Source organism: Myxocyprinus asiaticus, chromosome 18 (assembly GCF_019703515.2).
Source record: "Myxocyprinus asiaticus isolate MX2 ecotype Aquarium Trade chromosome 18, UBuf_Myxa_2, whole genome shotgun sequence".
NCBI lineage: Eukaryota > Metazoa > Chordata > Actinopteri > Cypriniformes > Catostomidae > Myxocyprinus > Myxocyprinus asiaticus.
The window spans coordinates 20,007,530-20,027,389 of NC_059361.1; the positions used below are offsets into that span (position 1 = coordinate 20,007,530).

Below are 19,860 nucleotides of genomic sequence, written 5' to 3' on the forward strand. Positions count from 1 at the left end.
GTCTTCCTCGGATGCCATGTTAGTTATATACATAAGCGTCACGGGGAAATGACGTTGCTATTGAGAAAGCTGCTTACTGACCGAGCCGCATACGGGAGTAAAGGGTACACCATTTATACAGTGCATGTAAACTGGAACGCTACTTTCTCACAATAACCCTCTTTCTCGCAATAAGCCGCTTTCTGGTGTTCATATAAGCATATCTACTCTTTTTCAGCATCTTGCACAGGAGCTGCATGTTTTTTTAAGACGCTGTATCAAGTTAAAAGAGTTAAAATATCTGACAGACAATTTTTCACCAAGCGTTTGATTAAATGGGTCAAACCCCAATATATTTACACTAAAGACCCGAGTCATATGTAGGGACCAGAGTATCAAAGAGACTTGAGGGTGGGGTCTTTTGGCTTGGGCTGGTAAGCAACTACCTAGCAACCACCCAGAACACACAAGCAAGTGCATAACAGCATGCTTAAAATTATTCAGAACACTCTAGAACTGTGGCTGCTAGTTTTGGCCAGTGGAGATAGGCCACTCATAATTTATTTTATTTTTCAGAGAATGCAAATAAATAATTATTATTGGACAAATGGAAAAGTCTGGCAATTTCGGTGCAAAGATAAAAAAAAGTGCTAATGTATCCTACAGTATATGCAAAATGTGCACTAAATTGTTTGTTGAACAATGAAATAAAGACTCAAGTGTTTGGTTTCTTTAAACATAGATTGCGTAAGGAAAATATGCCAGCACTAGCACTAACATGTAAGACGTTAAGAGTTGGTTTAATTACTGGTTCAAATATATTTGGTACATAGCAGTCTAATAGTGACTTGATTAAATCAGGCCCTCGATAAAACTACAGTTTGAGAAGACATGGCCACTGGGGGCTTGTCAATCCTACTAGAGTTCACTTTACATCATGACTAATAATAACAGCTGCTTGAACTAAAAGAAAGACTACAAATTTATATTTATTTTTATTTTTTAAACATGTTCCTTTAGGCTTGATAATATCTGAGTTCTTAGAGATGTAATTATTCTTCATTGCTAGGAGAACGATATATGCATTTATTCAAATATGCATAAATAAAGTGTACTAATTTGCTGTCTAACGAATTGTGTGTGCAGTTTGTGGGCATATTGCAAGTGCTTTATTAAGAATACTTGCACAAATAGCCACATTTTCAAATAGCTTAGACACATAACATAAATTAAAAAAAAAATATGAATGCCACATTCATACAGTCAGACATGAACGCCAAGATGCAAGCATGACTGATTATATTCAAATTAGCACATAAATGGTATACACAAGAACGCCTTGGCAAAGGAGGCAAAACTACACAAAACACTAGGGCATCTATGAGAATGGAAAACCTCTCGAGTCTCCACAAATGACTCAGAATAGCTTTTTAGCCTGGACTATCACAGTCTAATTTTCTGCCTTGCTGACTGCCACCTCAAGCTGACACCAGCCTCATTAGTTTTGGGCTGCTATGACAACTCAAAAATCCTGGTGCGATCCCAATTTAGTGCCTTGTTAAACGACATCACCAGCAATATCAAATTTTTACGGCTGAAATAAGGCAACAGTCATTACCCTGTTCAACATAGCTGGTCACCAGAATATATTGTTTTATGAATGCTGGTCACCAGCATGGGATGACTAGTGGGTCAGCGTGATTTTGCCTAGTAGGATACGTTTCTGGATCAGTACATGGTCCTGATATAACACTTCTGTCAACCAAACAGATTTTAGGGACCATCTTTTGTGTACATATTTTTTGCTAGAATTAAATTATATTATACATAACATCAGCATTATATCGGACATTGACGACCCTCCTCTCTAGACATCGGTAAAGGCCATTATAAAACCCATATCGGTCAACCTGTAGTTTGGGATTAGGGATATAGTATAGACTTTCTAAAAAGTCACCAATGCTTTTTAACTAGCTTAACCAGTAAGACTTCCTTGGTCAACCAGAAAGACTATGCTGGAGCTAACCAGATAAGTTTTGCTGGTGTAGACCAGCATCAAACCAGAATTTACCAGCGTGGAAATTTAGTTTTTGAGTATGTTCAAAGTATCTATCTGAACATACTATGTTAGTGTGCTCAGGCTTGAAAGTGAGGCTGGACCAGACATCAGAGTGGTAAGACAGAAAGCTATGTCACTGCTCAGTACCCGTCTGTCTCTTCTGCGTTGGCAGAGCAAGACACACTGTGGTGTCACTGTCAATCAACAAGACTGACAGCATGACAAACTCTTACAGACATGCAATGTCCTTTGACACACAAGTGAAGACTGTAACGGGAGTGCAGTGCAAACAGTACTCAATTAAAGACAAACACACACACACACACACACACACACACACACATACACACACACACACACGTTGGTGCGGCTATCCTTATGAGGACTCTCCATAGACATAATGATTTTTATACTGTACGAACTACAGATTCTATCCCCTAACCCTACCCCTACCCCTCACAAAAATATTTCTGCATTTTAACATTTTAACATAGTTTAGTATGTTTTTTTAAGCGATTTGAATTATGGGGACACTAGAAATGTCCTCATAAACCACATTTATAGCATAATACCCTTGTCATTACCAGTTTGTGACCTGAAAAAAATGTCCTCATAAACCACCCAACACCCCCACCCCCCCACACCCACACACCCACACCCACACACACACAATAACCCACAGAGACTAAGAGGACGCCATAAGAAAATTAGCATTCAATGAAACAAGACAGACAGAATTGGAGACAAACACATATGGTGAGGTCCAAAAGTCTGAGAGTGCTTTAAAAATCTGGGATTCAAAATGTAATTTAAACTTGGAAATAAACTGAAGGTTTGAGGATTTTTAATAATTTAAAACAAAGAAACATTATGACTTAAAATAAATAAGAAATATTCTGCACTATTATCAGGTCACTAATCAGTTATGACATTGGCCATAGTAACTCCTCTGTATAAAAGGTCAGATTTCCTTGCTTCCTCTGAACATTTTTAAATCATACTGAAATAACATGGATCATCAGGTTTTGCACAAACTTGTGGAGTCCATGCCAACTTGAGTGCATGCTGTTATAAAGCAAAAGGGGCACATCGAGTACCAAATAGTAAGAAATTCAGAAATGTATGTATATATATATATATATATATATATATATATATACACACACACACACACACATATATATATATATATATATATATATATATATATATATACACACACACACACACACACACATATATATATATATATATATATATACACACACACACATATATATATATATATATACACACACACACACACACACACATATATATATATATATATATATACACACACACACACACATATATATATATATATATATATACACGCACACACACACACACACACATATATATATATATATATATACACACACACACACATATATATATATATATACACACACACACACACACATATATATATACAGGTGCATCTCAATAAATTAGAATGTCGTGGAAAAGTTTATTTATTTCAGTAATTCAACTCAAATTGTGAAACTCGTGTATTAAATAAATGCAATGCACACAGACTGAAGTAGTTTAAGTCTTTGGTTCTTTTAAAAGTGATGATTTTGGCTCACATTTAACAAAAACCCACCAATTCATCTCAAAAAATTAGAATATGGTGACATGCCAATCAGCTAATCAACTCAAAACACCTGCAAAGGTTTCCTGAGCCTTCAAAATGGTCTCTCAGTTTGGTTCACTAGGCTACACAATCATGGGGAAGACTGCTGATCTGACAGTTGTCCAGAAGACAATCATTGACACCCTTCACAAGGAGGGTAAGCCACAAACATTCATTGCCAAAGAAGCTGGCTGTTCACAGAGTGCTGTATCCAAGCATGTTAACAGAAAGTTGAGTGGAAGGAAAAAGTGTGGAAGAAAAAGATGCACAACCAACCGAGAGAACCGCAGCCTTATGATTGTCAAGCAAAATCGATCCAAGAATTTGGGTGAACTTCACAAGGAATGGACTGAGGCTGGGGTCAAGGCATCAAGAGCCACCACACACAGACATGTCAAGGAATTTGGCTACAGTTGTTGTATTCCTCTTGTTAAGCCACTCCTGAACCACAGACAACGTCAGAGACGTCTTACCTGGGCTAAGGAGAAGAAGAACTGGACTGTTGCCCAGTGGTCCAAAGTCCTCTTTTCAGATGAGAGCAAGTTTTGTATTTCATTTGGAAACCAAGGTCCTAGAGTCTGGAGGAAGGGTGGAGAAGCTCATAGCCCAAGTTGCTTGAAGTCCAGTGTTAAGTTTCCACAGTCTGTGATGATTTGGGGTGCAATGTCATCTGCTGGTGTTGGTCCATTGTGTTTTTTGAAAACCAGAGTCACTGCACCCGTTTACCAAGAAATTTTGGAGCACTTCATACTTCCTTCTGCTGACCAGCTTTTTAAAGATGCTGATTTCATTTTCCAGCAGGATTTGGCACCTGCCCACACTGCCAAAAGCACCAAAAGTTGGTTAAATGACCATGGTGTTGGTGGGCTTGACTGGCCAGCAAACTCACCAGACCTGAACCCCATAGAGAATCTATGGGGTATTGTCAAGAGGAAAATGAGAAACAAGAGACCAAAAAATGCAGATGAGCTGAAGGCCACTGTCAAAGAAACCTGGGCTTCCATACCACCTCAGCAGTGCCACAAACTGATCACCTCCATGCCACGCCGAATTGAGGCAGTAATTAAAGCAAAAGGAGCCCCTACCAAGTATTAAGTACATATACAGTAAATGAACATACTTTCCAGAAGGCCAACAATTCACTAAAAATGTTTTTTTTTTATTGGTCTTATGATGTATTCTAATTTTTTGAGATAGTGAATTGGTGGGTTTTTGTTAAATGTGAGCCAAAATCATCACAATTAAAAGAACCAAAGACTTAAACTACTTCAGTCTGTGTGTATTGAATTTATTTAATACACGAGTTTCACAATTTGAGTTGAATTACTGAAATAAATGAACTTTTCCACGACATTCTAATTTATTGAGATGCATATATATATATACACACACACACACACACACACATATATATATATATATATATACACACACACACACACACATATATATATATATATATATATACACACACACACACACACACACACATATATATATATATATATATATATATATATATATATATATATATATATATACATATATTTTTTTAAATATATTAACCTATATAAATGGGTTCATCCAAAAGATGAGGCTTTAAATGGAGTTAGGATGAACGTAAGGTGCATTTCGAACTGTTCTCAGTCCAGTGCAGACAGACAGCACACTGTAGGTTCAGTCATTCACTAAATAGGGAACAAGGAAGCAAGGGAGCAAGGGAGCGTCCAAAGATTTCTATGCAGCTGAGTGCATTCAATCCTAAAGTCCTGGCTGCAGATGATGTTTGATCCACTCAACATGTTTGGCAGACATGGGATAATGGTAGTAACATGATTGGCAGTGATTGGATGATGCTGGCTATTACTTTGAATCAGAATAATTTATGCTAATTTCTGATGAAATGTCTTTAACATCTCAAAAACATGAATAACCAACACTCCTGGAAACATAATAAACAATTTGAAGAAAAAAAAATCTGACTTTCTATAGCTTGGTGTTATTAAAAATTTCACAACGTAGTCGCACTGTCCACATATGTGGACATCAGTTTTTAGAAAATCTATTTGCTCTATGAAAAATTTTTTTTTTTTGCTGCTTGTTTATTAGGTGCTACTGGTTACAAATCAAAAAGGGAAATGAAAAAATGCACATAGCCGTCATGCGGGGGTCTCAGGAGGTTAAATTAGAAAAATTCAATTTCACTAGTGGTCTTACACTTTTGGACCCCACTGCAAGTAGATCATACATTAACATAGAAACTTCCTCTGGAATGTAGACACAGTCGGACAACTTGTAATGTCACTGACCTCTTCACCGTATGGGTCTGCATGAGTGCAGCCTGGTTCATGGCCTTGACCCAGCCATTCATGTCCTCCTGTGTGTCCGCACTAAAATAGTATGTCCTCATCCCAGTGTGCTCCGCCTGCGAGCCAATCACAGAGCTCTGTTTGTAAATGTAAGAGCGCATCCCTGTGTGTGTAGCCTAAAAGAGATATAGAGAGCACTAAAATGAGTCAAGCCGTGGCCAAAAGAAAAACACTCAATTAAAGCAGCATCAGCAAATACGTATGGCCCAGAGGAGCATCTTAGATGGATGCGGCCAGGATAATTAGAGGCGAGGAGGAATACAACGCAACAGACATACCAATGAGAGGCAGGAAGTAAGTATGAACCAAAGGAGCAAATGCAGATCAAGCCAAGCCAAAGCAAATGTGGTACTAACGTGTTTCACACACTGTGATAAGCACACACAAACACTGACAGAACAAAGCTTATCAGGTAAAGCTATAGGAACACTGATATGAATCAGTATGAAGAATTAAGGAAACAGCCAAATATAAGAAGATTAATTAGAATAAGCACAACACCATCCAATAAGAAAAAAAGCAATAAATAAAAATTAAATAAAAAATTAATACAAATTTAAAAAATAAAAATAAATAGACAAAAGAGTTTTTTGGTTATCAAGAGAATAAAAACAACAAAAACAACATGGGTAGATTGCCATACAACAGAGGAGAACAAACACGGTTGTAATTAATGTGAACTCAACCCCCAATTTCCTCATTAAAACTAGATTTAGAGAGAGAGAGAGAGAAAGATTGAGAGAGAGAGTAAATTCTGCTGCGTTCAATCTCGTAATACAAAACAAAGTGACAATTATAGTTCATTAGAGACATCCGAACTGCGTACTTGACTAATTCTTTCATTCTCTCTCTCAGTGTGAACAAAAAGCACAACACTAAATACACAGACACATGAAGACACGTTTGTTTAGATGACTAGCTAATTAAAGGCAAGCAGTGAGGTGCTAAGTTGCTGCCTGTGTTTTAATGGTCCACGGTGGGAAAGCTCTGCTATAGGGCTGTAATTTTCAGACAGATGGCTAAAAGGTTTGAATCACGCAAGGGGCCCGGACCACTGCAGGTGACCAGATGCTACATACCCAGCCAAAAACAACCACTGAAGTAACCACGATCCACTTCCTTCTGACAAATGATAAGCATTCCCTTAAAATTCACCTCAAAATTAAAATGCTGTTACTATTTGCTCACCTTAGTGTCGTTCTAAGCCCTTATGACTTACTTTCTTCTGTGCGACACAGAAGATATTTTGAAGAATGTTCACACCAAAATATATAGTGACCATGGGGTTGTCAAGCTAACAAAATGCACCAAATCCGGCGTGATGTGTCATCACACGCTAACTTCTGAGATATGAGAGCTATTACAGAGGGCAAGATTTTCATGATTTTATTATTTAAATTTTGACTGTTCCTCACACAAAGCTATCATATGGCTTCAGAAGACTTGAAATACAACGCATTTGTTTTTATGATGCTTTTATGGAGCCTTTTTGGAGCTTGACAGAACCTTTTCACTATATGCATTCATAGTATGTAAAAGAGCAGTGTGAACATTCTTAAAAATTTCTAAAAATTGGGAACGACATGAACGAGGGTGAGGAAATGACAATTTTCTTTTCTGAGTGAACTGTTCCATCTTCAATGGGATGTGCACGAACATAAAAAAATGCAATGCATTAGAATGATATACCAAAATACACACAAAAATGTTAAATCTATTTTGAAAAAGTCTCTTCATTTTAACACTGTAATAAGCTAAGGTGGACTGGTCTTTAGTCAAAATTATGACAAATGCACAAGTTAATTCTCTGTGATATTAATATATAACTCAGACTTTATCAGTAGGCCCTTACCCACAGCAGGAACTAAAGCACATTTTAGGAACTTTTACTCAAAACTACTGCTTTTCGTAGTTTTCACACTTGAGGAACTAAAGTTCCTCTTAGCTGCTTAGAGGGACTTTTTAGCTCCTACATGTTTCGAAAGGAAACAATTATGGGTGTGCATGCCAAAACAGCAGTGTACACAAAGCACACACGTGTAAACACAGGAGGAAAAACAATACAAGCTGCTAACAATAGTATGATGCTTCCTTGTCAGGCTATTTAAGATGCTTTTAGATTAATTATAGCACTTTCTATTATGCCATCCATGATCCATTAGAAGTATGCAGCACATCAGTACAATGGGTACAATGAGTTTTATTAAAAAGGTTCTGTTGGCTTAGATTAACCGAGGGATTAAAATCTTTCAACAGACTCCTGCTGACTCCATTGTGCAATATACAAATCTTGGTCATAGACAGTTTAAACTTTAAAGGGAGAGTTCACCCAAAAATGTATTTTCTGTCATCATTTACGACTAATGTCGTTCCAACCTGCATGATTTTCCTGTTCCAAAGGATAAAGAAAAATCATCCTGGTTTAAAATATATGAAGGTGAGTAAAGAGTAAACCATTCCTTTAATAAGGTGTATGGCAAATCTGTCTGGCAGATATTGTTCCCTTCACATAGACATCCATCATCTAAATAAGAGGAAATACTGTGAGTGAGAAAAGTCCTACACATTCCAAAGGAGTTTTGAAACCACATGCCAAAGGTTGTAGTAGAGTTTGTTACTGTAGTATTAAAGTTAAAGGTGTACCTATTTACAGATGACGTTGAGTGTGTTTCTTAGCCTTTCTGGACTGTCAGTCTCTCATCACAGGCAGGAAGCCCACCAATGGGAACAGAAGAAGGACATGGTTCAGCAAATAGAGGACAATGATTGGTCACCTGAACCAAAACCTATTGGCTTTTCCTGTTTAAAGGTGCACATGCAAGTACTGGGAAACTGCCAGTATAATTTAAGGAATGTCAGGGCCATCAAGATAAGAGGGTGTCAGAAACAAATAGCAGGAGCGGAACAGCACAAACGACTCGTCAGACTGCAAAATATACTGCAACACAACACAAAGCACAAATGCCCACAGTTAGAAGCCAGAAGAGAAATATAAAGAGCCCATGTCTGCCTAGCTAAGAAGCATTTGGAAAAGCATGCTGCACGTCTGTCCCACATTCATACCGATATCTAGAGGATCATCGCAGAATCAGTGAAATAGTCTCAGTCCCTTAGCCACATCTGTCTACCAGCATGTGGGGCGAGTTTGCTGGCTGAGCAGAATTCACTGCAGTAAGTCTTCTCTTTGATAAGGGATTAGTACAGATTACAGAGTCTTGGCTGCCCATCTGAGCCACTCAAAACCAAAAATCTACATCCAGATTCCAAGGTAAACATTCCCTCATGTGCAAAGCTTACGGCATATATCCCTAACTGGCAACAGAATGTGTGATGCACTCCAACTGCAAGCTATTCGTCAAAAGGGTGAACAGTTTCTTAAACAATACTCCTGGAGAATGGTGTGACACCGTAAACTATGTATGGTTATATGTAAGGAAGAAAAATAGAAAGAAGAGTGCTGTAAAGTGAGAAAGTGATGGCTTGCTACATGTTTAAAGGCCCCAAGAACCTCATGAAAGTGGTCAAAAACACGTGACCACATTGGGCTCATAGTGTAAACTATGTTCAACTGTCAATCAACAAACTTTGTTATCATGCAGTAATACACTGACATAGTAACTGATGTATGTCGTCGAGAAATCAGAGACCCTCCCCTCAAAATCCAAACACAAGTGGTCAGTAGAGATGCACATTAAAACCAGGTGTAATCGTTAATACAGTATGTCTTGCTTGTCCACTTGTGATCAGAACACATCTACACATCTAATTACCAGATGTAAACAGGGCCTTAGTCAATGCCTATTATCTTATAAGTCATTTATATATAATCGGGGGCCTGGGTAGCTCAGCAAGAAAAGACACTGACTACCACACATGGAGTCGCAAGTTCAAATCCAGGGCATGCTGAGTGACTCCAGTCAGGCTTCCAAAGCAACCAATTGGCCCAGTTTCTAGGGAGGGTAGAGTCACGTTGTGTTAAATTCCTCATGGTCGCAATAATGTGGTTCTCGCTCTCAGTGGGGCGCATGGTGAGTTGTGCGTGGATGCCGCGGAGAATAGCGTGAAGCCTACACACACTAGGTCTCTGCGGTAACACACTCAACAAGCCATGTGATAAAATGCGCAGATTGACGATCTCAGACATGGAGGCAACTGAGATTCATCCTACACCACCCAGATTGAGGCGAGTCACTACACCACCACAAGGACTTACAGATTCCAAATTGGGGAGAAAATCCAAAATATTTAAATAAAAAAGAAGTCATTTACATGCTTTTGTAAGCTTTAAAGCCGACAACGTTTACTTTTAATAGATACATATTTTAATGTACACTTATGGGAAAATGGACCAAAAATATTGGTGTCTCATCTTGCACTACAGATTTTTTTGTCCACTCAGATGCTTTCCAGACTGAGAATGCTCCTCTTAATACCACCTGCAACCAACTAGCAAGTAGCAAGTCATGGTTTATGACTGTAACATAACTAAAGCCTATTAGCTATTTTAAAAAAAGAAGTGGCAATCCCTTCGAGATGTTCCGCACCGAACTTCCTGTTTCAACAGGAAATATGTCAACACAGGGAAAAAAAAAATTCACTCGTCAGGCAATTTCAAGAGGTCTTTAACTGAGATCAGCATGCAATAAAAAAAAACATTAACATCTTTTTAAAAAAATGGAATGTCATCTCCTTCCGCTCCCACGTTAAAAAATATCTCTGCCTTTGTGAGAACAGGGGCAGGAAGGAGAAGGGCAGAGAGAGGTACAGACTGGTTATGTAACCTTGTTGCCCTCAGGCTGTGCACAAAGTACAGACCCATAGATTCACTTTGTGTCATGAACTCCATGAGGAGAACAATAAACCGCACAAGCTACAGGGGATGAAACTACACAAATCATTGCTAAGGTATTCTAAAACGCCTACAAATACACTATATTGCCAAAAGTATTCGCTCATCTGCCTTTAGATGCATATGAATTTAAGTGACATCCCATTCTTAATCCATAGGGTTTAATATGACGTCGGCCCACCCTTTGCAGCTATAACAGCTTCAACTCTTCTGGGAAGGCTTTCCTCAAGGTTTAGGAGTGTGTTTATGGGAATTTTTGACCATTCTTCCAGAAGCGCATTTGTGAGGTCAGACACTGATGTTGGACGAGAAGGCCTGGCTCGCAGTCTTCGCTCTAATTCATCCCAAAGGTGCTCTATCGGGTTGAGGTCAGGACTCTGTGCAGGCCAGTCAAGTTCTTCCACACCAAACTCGCTCATCCATGTCTTTATGGACCTTGCTTTGTGCACTGGTGGGCAGTCATGTTGGAACAGGAAGGGGCCATCCCCAAACTGTTCCCACAAAGTTGGGAGCATGGAATTGTCCAAAATCTCTTGGTATGCTGAAGCATTCAGAGTTCCTTTCACTGGAACTAAGGGGCCAAGCCCAGCTCCTGAAAAACAGCCCCACACCATAATCCCCCCTCCACCAAACTTCACAGTTGGCACAATGCACAGACAAGTACCGTTCTCCTGGCAACCGCCAAACCCAGACTCATCCATCAGATTGCCAGATGGAGAAGCGTGATTCGTCACTCCAGAGAACGTGTCTCCACTGCTCTAGAATCCAGTGGTGGCGTGCTTTACACCACTGCATCCGACGCTTTGCATTGTACTTGGTGATGTATGGTTTGGATGCAGCTGCTCGGCCATGGAAACCCATTCCATGAAGCTCTCTACGCACTGTTCTTGAGCTAATCTGAAGGCCACATGAACTTTGGAGGTCTGTAGCGATTGACTCTGCAGAAAGTTGGCGACCTCTGCGCACTATGCGCCTCAGCATCCGCTGACCCCGCTCTGTCATTTTACGTGGCCTACCACTTCATGGCTGAGTTGCTGTCATTCCCAATCGCTTCCAATTTGTTATAATACCACTGACAGTTGACTGTGGAATATTTAGTAGCGAGGAAATTTCACGACTGACTTGTTGCACAGGTGGCATCCTATCACAGTACCACGCTGGAATTCACTGAGCTCCTGAGAGAGCGGCCCATTCTTTCACAAATGTTTGTAGAAGCAGTCTGCATGCCTAGGTGCTTCATTTTATACACCTGTGGCCATGGAAGTGATTGGAACACCTGAATTCAATTATTTGAATGGGTGAGCGAATACTTTTGGCAATATAGTGTACATATATGCACATAAATAAGCACCAAATCAACAGAGAGCCTTACTTGTATACAAACAGCCTGGATAATTGGTTGTGAACAAATTCATGGCCTTCACTGGAAAAATGGTTGACACTGCATGCATACACAGGGCTAAAGCCTTGCAAGGCAATGAAACATGAATATTCACAACTGCAGAGCGTGACTCAAAGTAATCAGCAATTACAAAAAGGACAAAAACATCAAGCGGAATTGACACAGCTGACAGCCAACAAACACTGGCAAAAATGGAACAGGTTGGAAAAATGCAAAGAAAACAAGATGAATAAGTATAGGATAATATATTGTATAAGCAGACGGTGATTATCGCAAAATAGACCTAAAAGAGGACTGTATCATACTAAAGCAATTTATTTTGTGATAATAATGACTGACTGACTATACAGATTATTATCCAGCTTATTACATGGCTACATAACAAATAAATAAATAAACATGAAATACTGATATGAGTTTAAATTATTTTATTTTGTGATAAGAAAGAGAGTGCGGAGTGATATCAGAGAAACTAGCACAGCTATGTAGGAAACTGGTTGCCTGGGACAGTGGTCAATAGAGTTCTTATAGCTCCACTGGTAGAGCATGGCGCTAGCAATGCCAAAGTCATAGGTTCGATTCCCGGGGAATGCACAAATGTATAAAATGTATATATACTGAATGCAATGTAATTAGTTTTGGATAAAAGTGGTAGTTCTAAAAAGGAGCTTTAAGGATGCTCAGAATTTTCCTTTAACAGTAAGAAATTGAGGATTATGAACACTAACAAAGTGGTCAGTAATAGTTTTCTATTATAATTTAAGTGTGTATCTATTGGTGGCAAACTGAGATCTTACCTTAAAGGCATATTTGCGGCTTATGTGATCTTCAGGTCCCACAGAAGAGATAGTGTAGCTGGGCAGAGGGATGCTACCCAACAGTGACTCTTCACGGCTGTCTGCGGGGTAAAAAACACCCAGTTGAGCTCTCCAGTCTGGGTTTGCAATGCCCTGCTTGCAGCTCTCTCACTCTTCCTTCCTGGCATGCAGTATTCTCTGACCTGTCGTTCTCACACCACTATAGTAACATCATCACAATTCACACATTTAAGTTTAGCCGTGCTCTGCCTCTTAGTTCCACCCTGATTGTTACTTTCCAGTGGACGCTGCGGTCTGTCGCACAAGTGTGTGTGTGTGTGTGTGTGTGTGTGTGTGTGTTTATGAGCAGTTGTGTTCGAAACAGATTGTGTGGTGGGTTGATATGTAAGTGATAAGGGTGGCTGGATTAGGACGCAATGGGTTAAAAATAGTTCAAGGCTGTTTGGAGGTGACATTCCAAGCTGAGTGAGCCGTGGGCCTGGGGGCTCTGGAGCAGGGAAGAGCAGACTAGATGGAAAATGAGGATAGACTACATCCTATCATGACAACACTTTTTTTTATGAAAAAATTATATGCAAGCAAAGAAAGAAAGAAACCCCAAAAACATCTGATTAATTTCCATGAGCAAACTACTTTCAGAGTTTTCTAAATGCGTCATGTTAAACTCTGAGCACAGCTAAAATACTGCAACTGTAATCAGTAGAACTAGGACTAATTCATGCCATTATATGTACACTCACTGAGCACTTTATTAGGAACCTTATGGTCCTAAAAAAGTGCCTGACGTGGTCTTCTGCTGTTGTAGCCCATCCACCTCAAGGTTCATCGTGTTGTGCATTCTGAGATGCTATTCTGCTCACTGCAATTGTGTAATTGAGTGTTTATCTGAGTTATCATAGCCTTTCTGTCAGCTCAAACCTGTCTGGCTATTCTCTGTTGACCTCTCATCAGCAAGGCGTTTCCGTCAGCAGAACTGTCGCTCACTTGCAGCTTTATATAATAAAACGCAGACACTGAAATAACTGGAGATGAACCTCCGAATTAAATTGCACTTGACACAGCCCATTAGCACCTTGCGGGTGTGCGATTTCGCCAAACCCACTTGCGACTTAGTACATGCTTGCACAAAAATACCAAAACTTCGTGGCCATGCCTATTGACTTTGCGCTTATGACTTGTGGTATACCGCTGCACTTAGTGCTAGCACTCTTAAAATAGGGCCCACAGTCTTTATCTGTCTTTCCAAGTACAAGTGACACAATGCATAATCAAATATTGTAAGGAAGTCAGCTGAGGAACTGTTAAATACATGTACGCATTACCTCTGTCTTTCAGTTATTGTCTGATTAAAGTAAATACATGAGAGCTATGATTTCACTATCTAGGTCTGTTAGTCCGCCTTCCCAAAAATCAGACTGGTACGATTTCAGTCTGGCTAAAACGCTCACATGACATTTTAAAATGATGAACTATTATTTTAGTCCGACTGAAATAAAACTTTTAAATTGTATGTAACTGTATTGACTGTTGCTCATGTTGTTTCAACTCGCCAACTCTCATTGTCAATTAATGACTTTCAGTCATTTTTCACTGCACATTACTGTCAGTGTGGATGCGTCATAAGTTTTGTATATGGGAGTAAAGTGGAAAGTAAATGTCTGTGTGAATCTGTGATTACATTTGATGTTCGGTAGAGCAACTCACCTTTGTAGTAGAAGAGGCAATAATCAGCCAGAACAAACCATTTTCTCTTCCACAGCCGCATCCCTGTGCTGTCCTGAAAGTACAAAACACAGGCAGCCTCAGGTAGCTGAAGACATCTGATAGCACTTCAAACAGGCAATTCACAGCACTTCTCCCTGACAGTGAAGCACTGTTTTCTCTTCCAGTTAAACCAAACCTGAATTTTTTCTATCTGAGTAAATATACTTTGGATGTTTTCATGCCATGGAAGGCCCTACCAGTGTAAACTGTATGTTTCAAAAGCCTCCCTACAGTAGACAGCATTATGGGTATCATAGGCAGGTTTAAATGTCCAATTCAAATATTAAAACACCTATAATGCCTGACAATGCCATCTAGGTAGGCAGCTTGTTAGATTTTGAGGTACCACCATTGTTTGTTGCAAGTTCACACAGGACACATTCTTGCATTCTGTCGACACTATTTATTAAAGTTTTGTCTATGTACACATGCGTCAAACAGTAATTTTTAGATTTTTTTTTTTTTTGCGTCTTGCACCATGAGTGCCGTGTTTTTATGATGCAGTGTCAAGTTAAAACATTTTGAACTATGTTCCATTCAGCTGCACATCGACCATCTTATTGTAAATACAAGAACACATTCTATGTGAACAGCTCTTTACACCTGTAGCAGCAGCTGGGGCTGTGCTGGCTGCCAATTAAAAAATGTGAAGATGCTTCTTCAAGCTTGTATTGCTCCAAAGGTTGTTCCCTTATTGTGGAATTTACATATGGGTCAAGTTGCATGATTAATTGTGATATTTTGTTATTTTATAATAAATCACATTAAATAATGTGCTAAACTGACAGCCCTATTAAATATAATTCTGAAATTTTCTTAACATAGAAAATCCTACGTGGGTATATGTTTCAAAAACCTAGAGAGCATTTTTGGACATCACAGACATGTTTCAACATCCAAATGTTAAAATGTGTTCATAATGGCCATCGAGGTACACAGCTCACTAGGTTTTGAAGCATAACCATAATATGTTGCACAGATGAGTACAGTAACTCTACTGTCATCCTATTAAATGAGATAAAGAGAATATTTAACAAAAGCTCTGTTAATCAATAAACAAGCTCATTGAACAAATTGTCTTACCTGTTTGTAGAGCCATCCACGAACCACCACAGGAACACTGGGATTTCTCTTTATGGCATTGTCCCGTTTTCCAAAGCTATGGACCCTTGCACTGGACCTAGATCCCTGTATCACACACACAAACACACACACAGAAGATGACTAGGGGGGATTGAGAGCTCATTCATCACCCATTAGCCTGGACCATCTGCCAGGGGTGCACAGCTGATCTTAGACACCAATTGCTGGCATTCTCCAGGCACAGAGTCATAAGCCTACATGCTGCCCACAACTCACACATGTCACTGCATTAATACACATCATACATCACCATCACAAGCAATAGCTGCCAAAGACAAGAGCTACAAGCACAACTGGCTGCTCTCATTCATCCGAACTGGTTCAAATGCAGGCAGGAGATGACACGGGCAGCATTCCTGCTGGTGTATTTCTCTGTCTCTTTAATCAGACCATGGCAGTCAGCTGTGACAACACTGCTTGAGTTTCTTTTACACATATACATGAATGCTACAGTCTTTATGTTATTTGCCATTCGCCATAGACAGGGGAAAACAGGTAATCACACCCACTTGAGTGCGATGTTGCTTTTATGCAACAGGTGAACCACTAGCATCACCAAAACGGAATTGCAAAAATAATAACTGTTTTCGAACCGGTTTCTTCAACAATTTCCCATTCTGTATTGGTCAAATCAAACAGATAGTCTTGCCCCAGACTTCTGCCGTTGAACAAGCCAGTGTTGCTATGTTGGGCTGGTCGGTATTCTCAAACAAACAGAGCAATGTTTTGATAGTGCCACAAAGCCACTTCTGGGAAATCAACCTACCTACTAACAGATTAATTTGACTCTACACATTAAAATGGGTAGGAGAAAGTATTTTAACATCCAAAAATTTACTAATTTTACCTTTAATATCTAGTAACTTCACGCAAAAATTAAAATTCTCCCATCATTTACTCACCCTCATGCCATCCTAGATGTGTTTGACGTTCTTTCTTCTGTAGAACACAAAAAAAGATTTTTGGAAGAATATTTCAGCTCTGTTGGTCCATAAAATCAAGTGAATGGATACCAACATTTTGAAGCTCCAAAAAGCACATAAAGGCATTATAAAAGTAATCCATAAACCTTTAATCCATGTGTTCTGAAGCAATACATATGGTTTTAAGTGAGAACAGACCAAAATGTAACTAATTTTTTACTGTACATCTTGCCATTGCAGTCATAGGCAAAATCATGATTTCAAACTCGATTATACCTCCTAGTGCTTGACATATGTGCAGAGTGCTAGATGGCGCTAGGAAGTGTAATCGAGCTTGAAATCCTGATCGCCAAGGAGACTGCAGATGTCAAGATTATAGTTTTGGTACCCATTCACTTGCATTGTATGGACCTTCAGAGCTGAGATATTCTTCTATAAATCTAAGTTTGTGTTCTGTAGAGGAATGAAATTTATAAACATCTGGGATGGCATGAGGGTGAGTAAATGATGAGATAATTTTTTTGACTAAACTATTCCTTTAAATTTAAAACACAATATGGCCAAATATTATTATTTTTTGGCTACAAAAGTAGTTTGGTTACAATGTTGTGAACAATACAATTGGAATTCTATGTAGCAAACACAGACTCCACAAATTGGAGTAATACAAAAAGTGAAATATTTCAGTGTTGTTAAACTACCGGATAATATTAGCACTCTTGGAAAGTTGCTAGTCCAATCTGATTAGAGGACCGAACAAACTTACTTGCCTACACTCTTAGAAAAAAAGGTTCTTTAGGGTTCTATATAGAACCCTTTATGCCAAAAAGGTTCTATTTACAAAGACTTACAGAGGTTCTTTGGGTTGACAATTGCTTAATGTGAGTATGTTTTAATGTCTGTATGTTTAAGCATAAATTACTGTACATTATTGAAAGTTTTGTTTATAAATAGTTTTGAACACTACATTACATTACTTTTGCATTTTATACTGCAGAAAAAATTTACTTTTACAATGTACTTCTACAGCTTTGGGTTTGATTAGATGATCAGATCCAAGATCCTTTCTCTTTTAGACGACACATTTATCTTGGTATTAATATCCAGTCTATGGTATATTCTATTCTTGACTCATAATTCAACAAAAGATGCAAAAAATTGTGTTTATCATAAACAGCAAACAACTTGAGCATGTAGCGCTGTTTTTCCCCCTCCTATAAATTTAAAAATTGTAAATTTACAAAATAATGATAATTATGTATTTTTTATTGAAGATGCCATATTAATTGAACATGGGTTTTAGCAAAGACCTTCACCTAACTCAGAGCATTTCTGAAGTTCTGGCCATCAATATCATCAATGATATTGATACAATCAATAGCAATGACAAGTGGAAGTCAAAGGGGACATCTGACTTCAAACTGGTGACATGGAGATGGCTGAAGTGAAGTGAAGTTTTGTTTAATTTGTTGTATCCAAAAGACCTCACTCAGTTTGTCAGACTAGTTGCAACAAAATGATTCTGTATCTGCCCAAGTGCAAAAATTGTTTTACAGCTTTTCATTGGTCATTTGTTAGGGGCCAAGCACTGAAAGTGCATAGGCACCTATTGTAATCATTAGTGTTCTTTTTGTTCTTCTTCTTCTGCCATTGAGTCTATGGCAGCCCATAGAACCGTATGCGGGAAAGTTGTGAAATTTGGCACACAGATAGAGGACAGTCTGAACAATAACTGGAGCAAATTGGAGTCTCTAACTCAAGCCCTCTAGCGCCACCAACTGGCCAAACTTTCACACGTTTATGCTAATAACTTTTGAACCATAAGATTCCTTGGCTCGAGAGGAATCGATTGCAACTTATGTCGTCATTTTCCGTTTTGAAAATGTTTCCGCCATTTAGAATTTTTCGAAAAACCTACTTTTTCTAACTCCTAGACCATTCGTCCAATTTGCACGGAAATTGAATCAGTTCATCTTCAGACCAGGCTGACAAAAAGATTTACGTTGACTAATCAATTTAAGTTGATTAGTCAAACATTTCTTGAGTAACGCATGAACAAATTAAACTTAGAGCATGCCAAATTTGACGTGAGGCTGTATCTCCGCAACACTTTAGCGTATTCTCACCAAACTTGGTGTGTTATGACAACCATGACCTGATGGTACCTGCACAGTTTCAGCACTGCGCCACCTAGTGGTCACAAGATATGAAAAATGCATATTTTTGCTTATAACTTCTGAACGGTTTCACTAAAAATCACAAATCTGGTCTTGTTAGATTCTGTGTGGGATGCTGAGTCAAATGATACAAAACTTTCCTATGATGGCCATTTGGGTTGACGCCCATTTTGAATTTTGTTGTAAAATGCTTTATTTTTCAAACGCATTGACATATCATTACGAAAATCGTTATGTGTCATTGGCACAATGCCCTGAAGGTACTCAAAAAGTTTTGGGACAGCGCCACCTTCTGGTCAAAACTTATACCAAATTTTCATAAAATGCAACTTTTGATTACTTTGTGCTATTGTCATGAGATCAGTCTTGGTAGATTCCGTGGGTCATGCTGAGAACGCAGATACCAATTATGCCATGATCGATCGAACTTCCTGTCCGCCATTTTGAAATCCTTTAAAAACCTACTTTTTCTAACTCCTAGAGCGTTTGTCAGATTTTAAACAAAATCGAATCAGACCACCTTCAGACCATGCTGACAAAAAGTTAAGGATGTTGTGTTGGTAGACCAAATCGTTTTCATTTAACACAACATGAATTTGATGGCACGGTGCCAGAATGGTTTTCAGGCTCTATCTCGGCAACACTTTGGGGTATTGACATGAAACTGTACGTGTGTCATCATGACCACACTTTGACCAC

General features: G+C 38.8%; 1 protein-coding gene across 9 annotated transcripts in view; it reads right to left on the reverse strand.

The window, feature by feature from the left end:
• The window catches only part of LOC127456524 (pleckstrin homology domain-containing family A member 7-like), a 139,572-nt gene that overhangs the window by 35,128 nt on the left and 84,584 nt on the right, over positions 1-19,860 (reverse strand). For 6 of the 9 annotated variants that reach the window (XM_051725067.1, XM_051725065.1, XM_051725064.1 and 3 more), the window contains 4 exons: positions 16,002-16,106; positions 14,859-14,931; positions 13,134-13,234; positions 6,026-6,201 (listed from right to left, as the gene is read on the reverse strand). In XM_051725067.1, the coding sequence (XP_051581027.1) occupies positions 6,026-6,201; positions 13,134-13,234; positions 14,859-14,931; positions 16,002-16,106 (455 nt within the window). The other 3 variants (XM_051725070.1, XM_051725063.1, XM_051725069.1) reach the window with 2 other exon arrangements.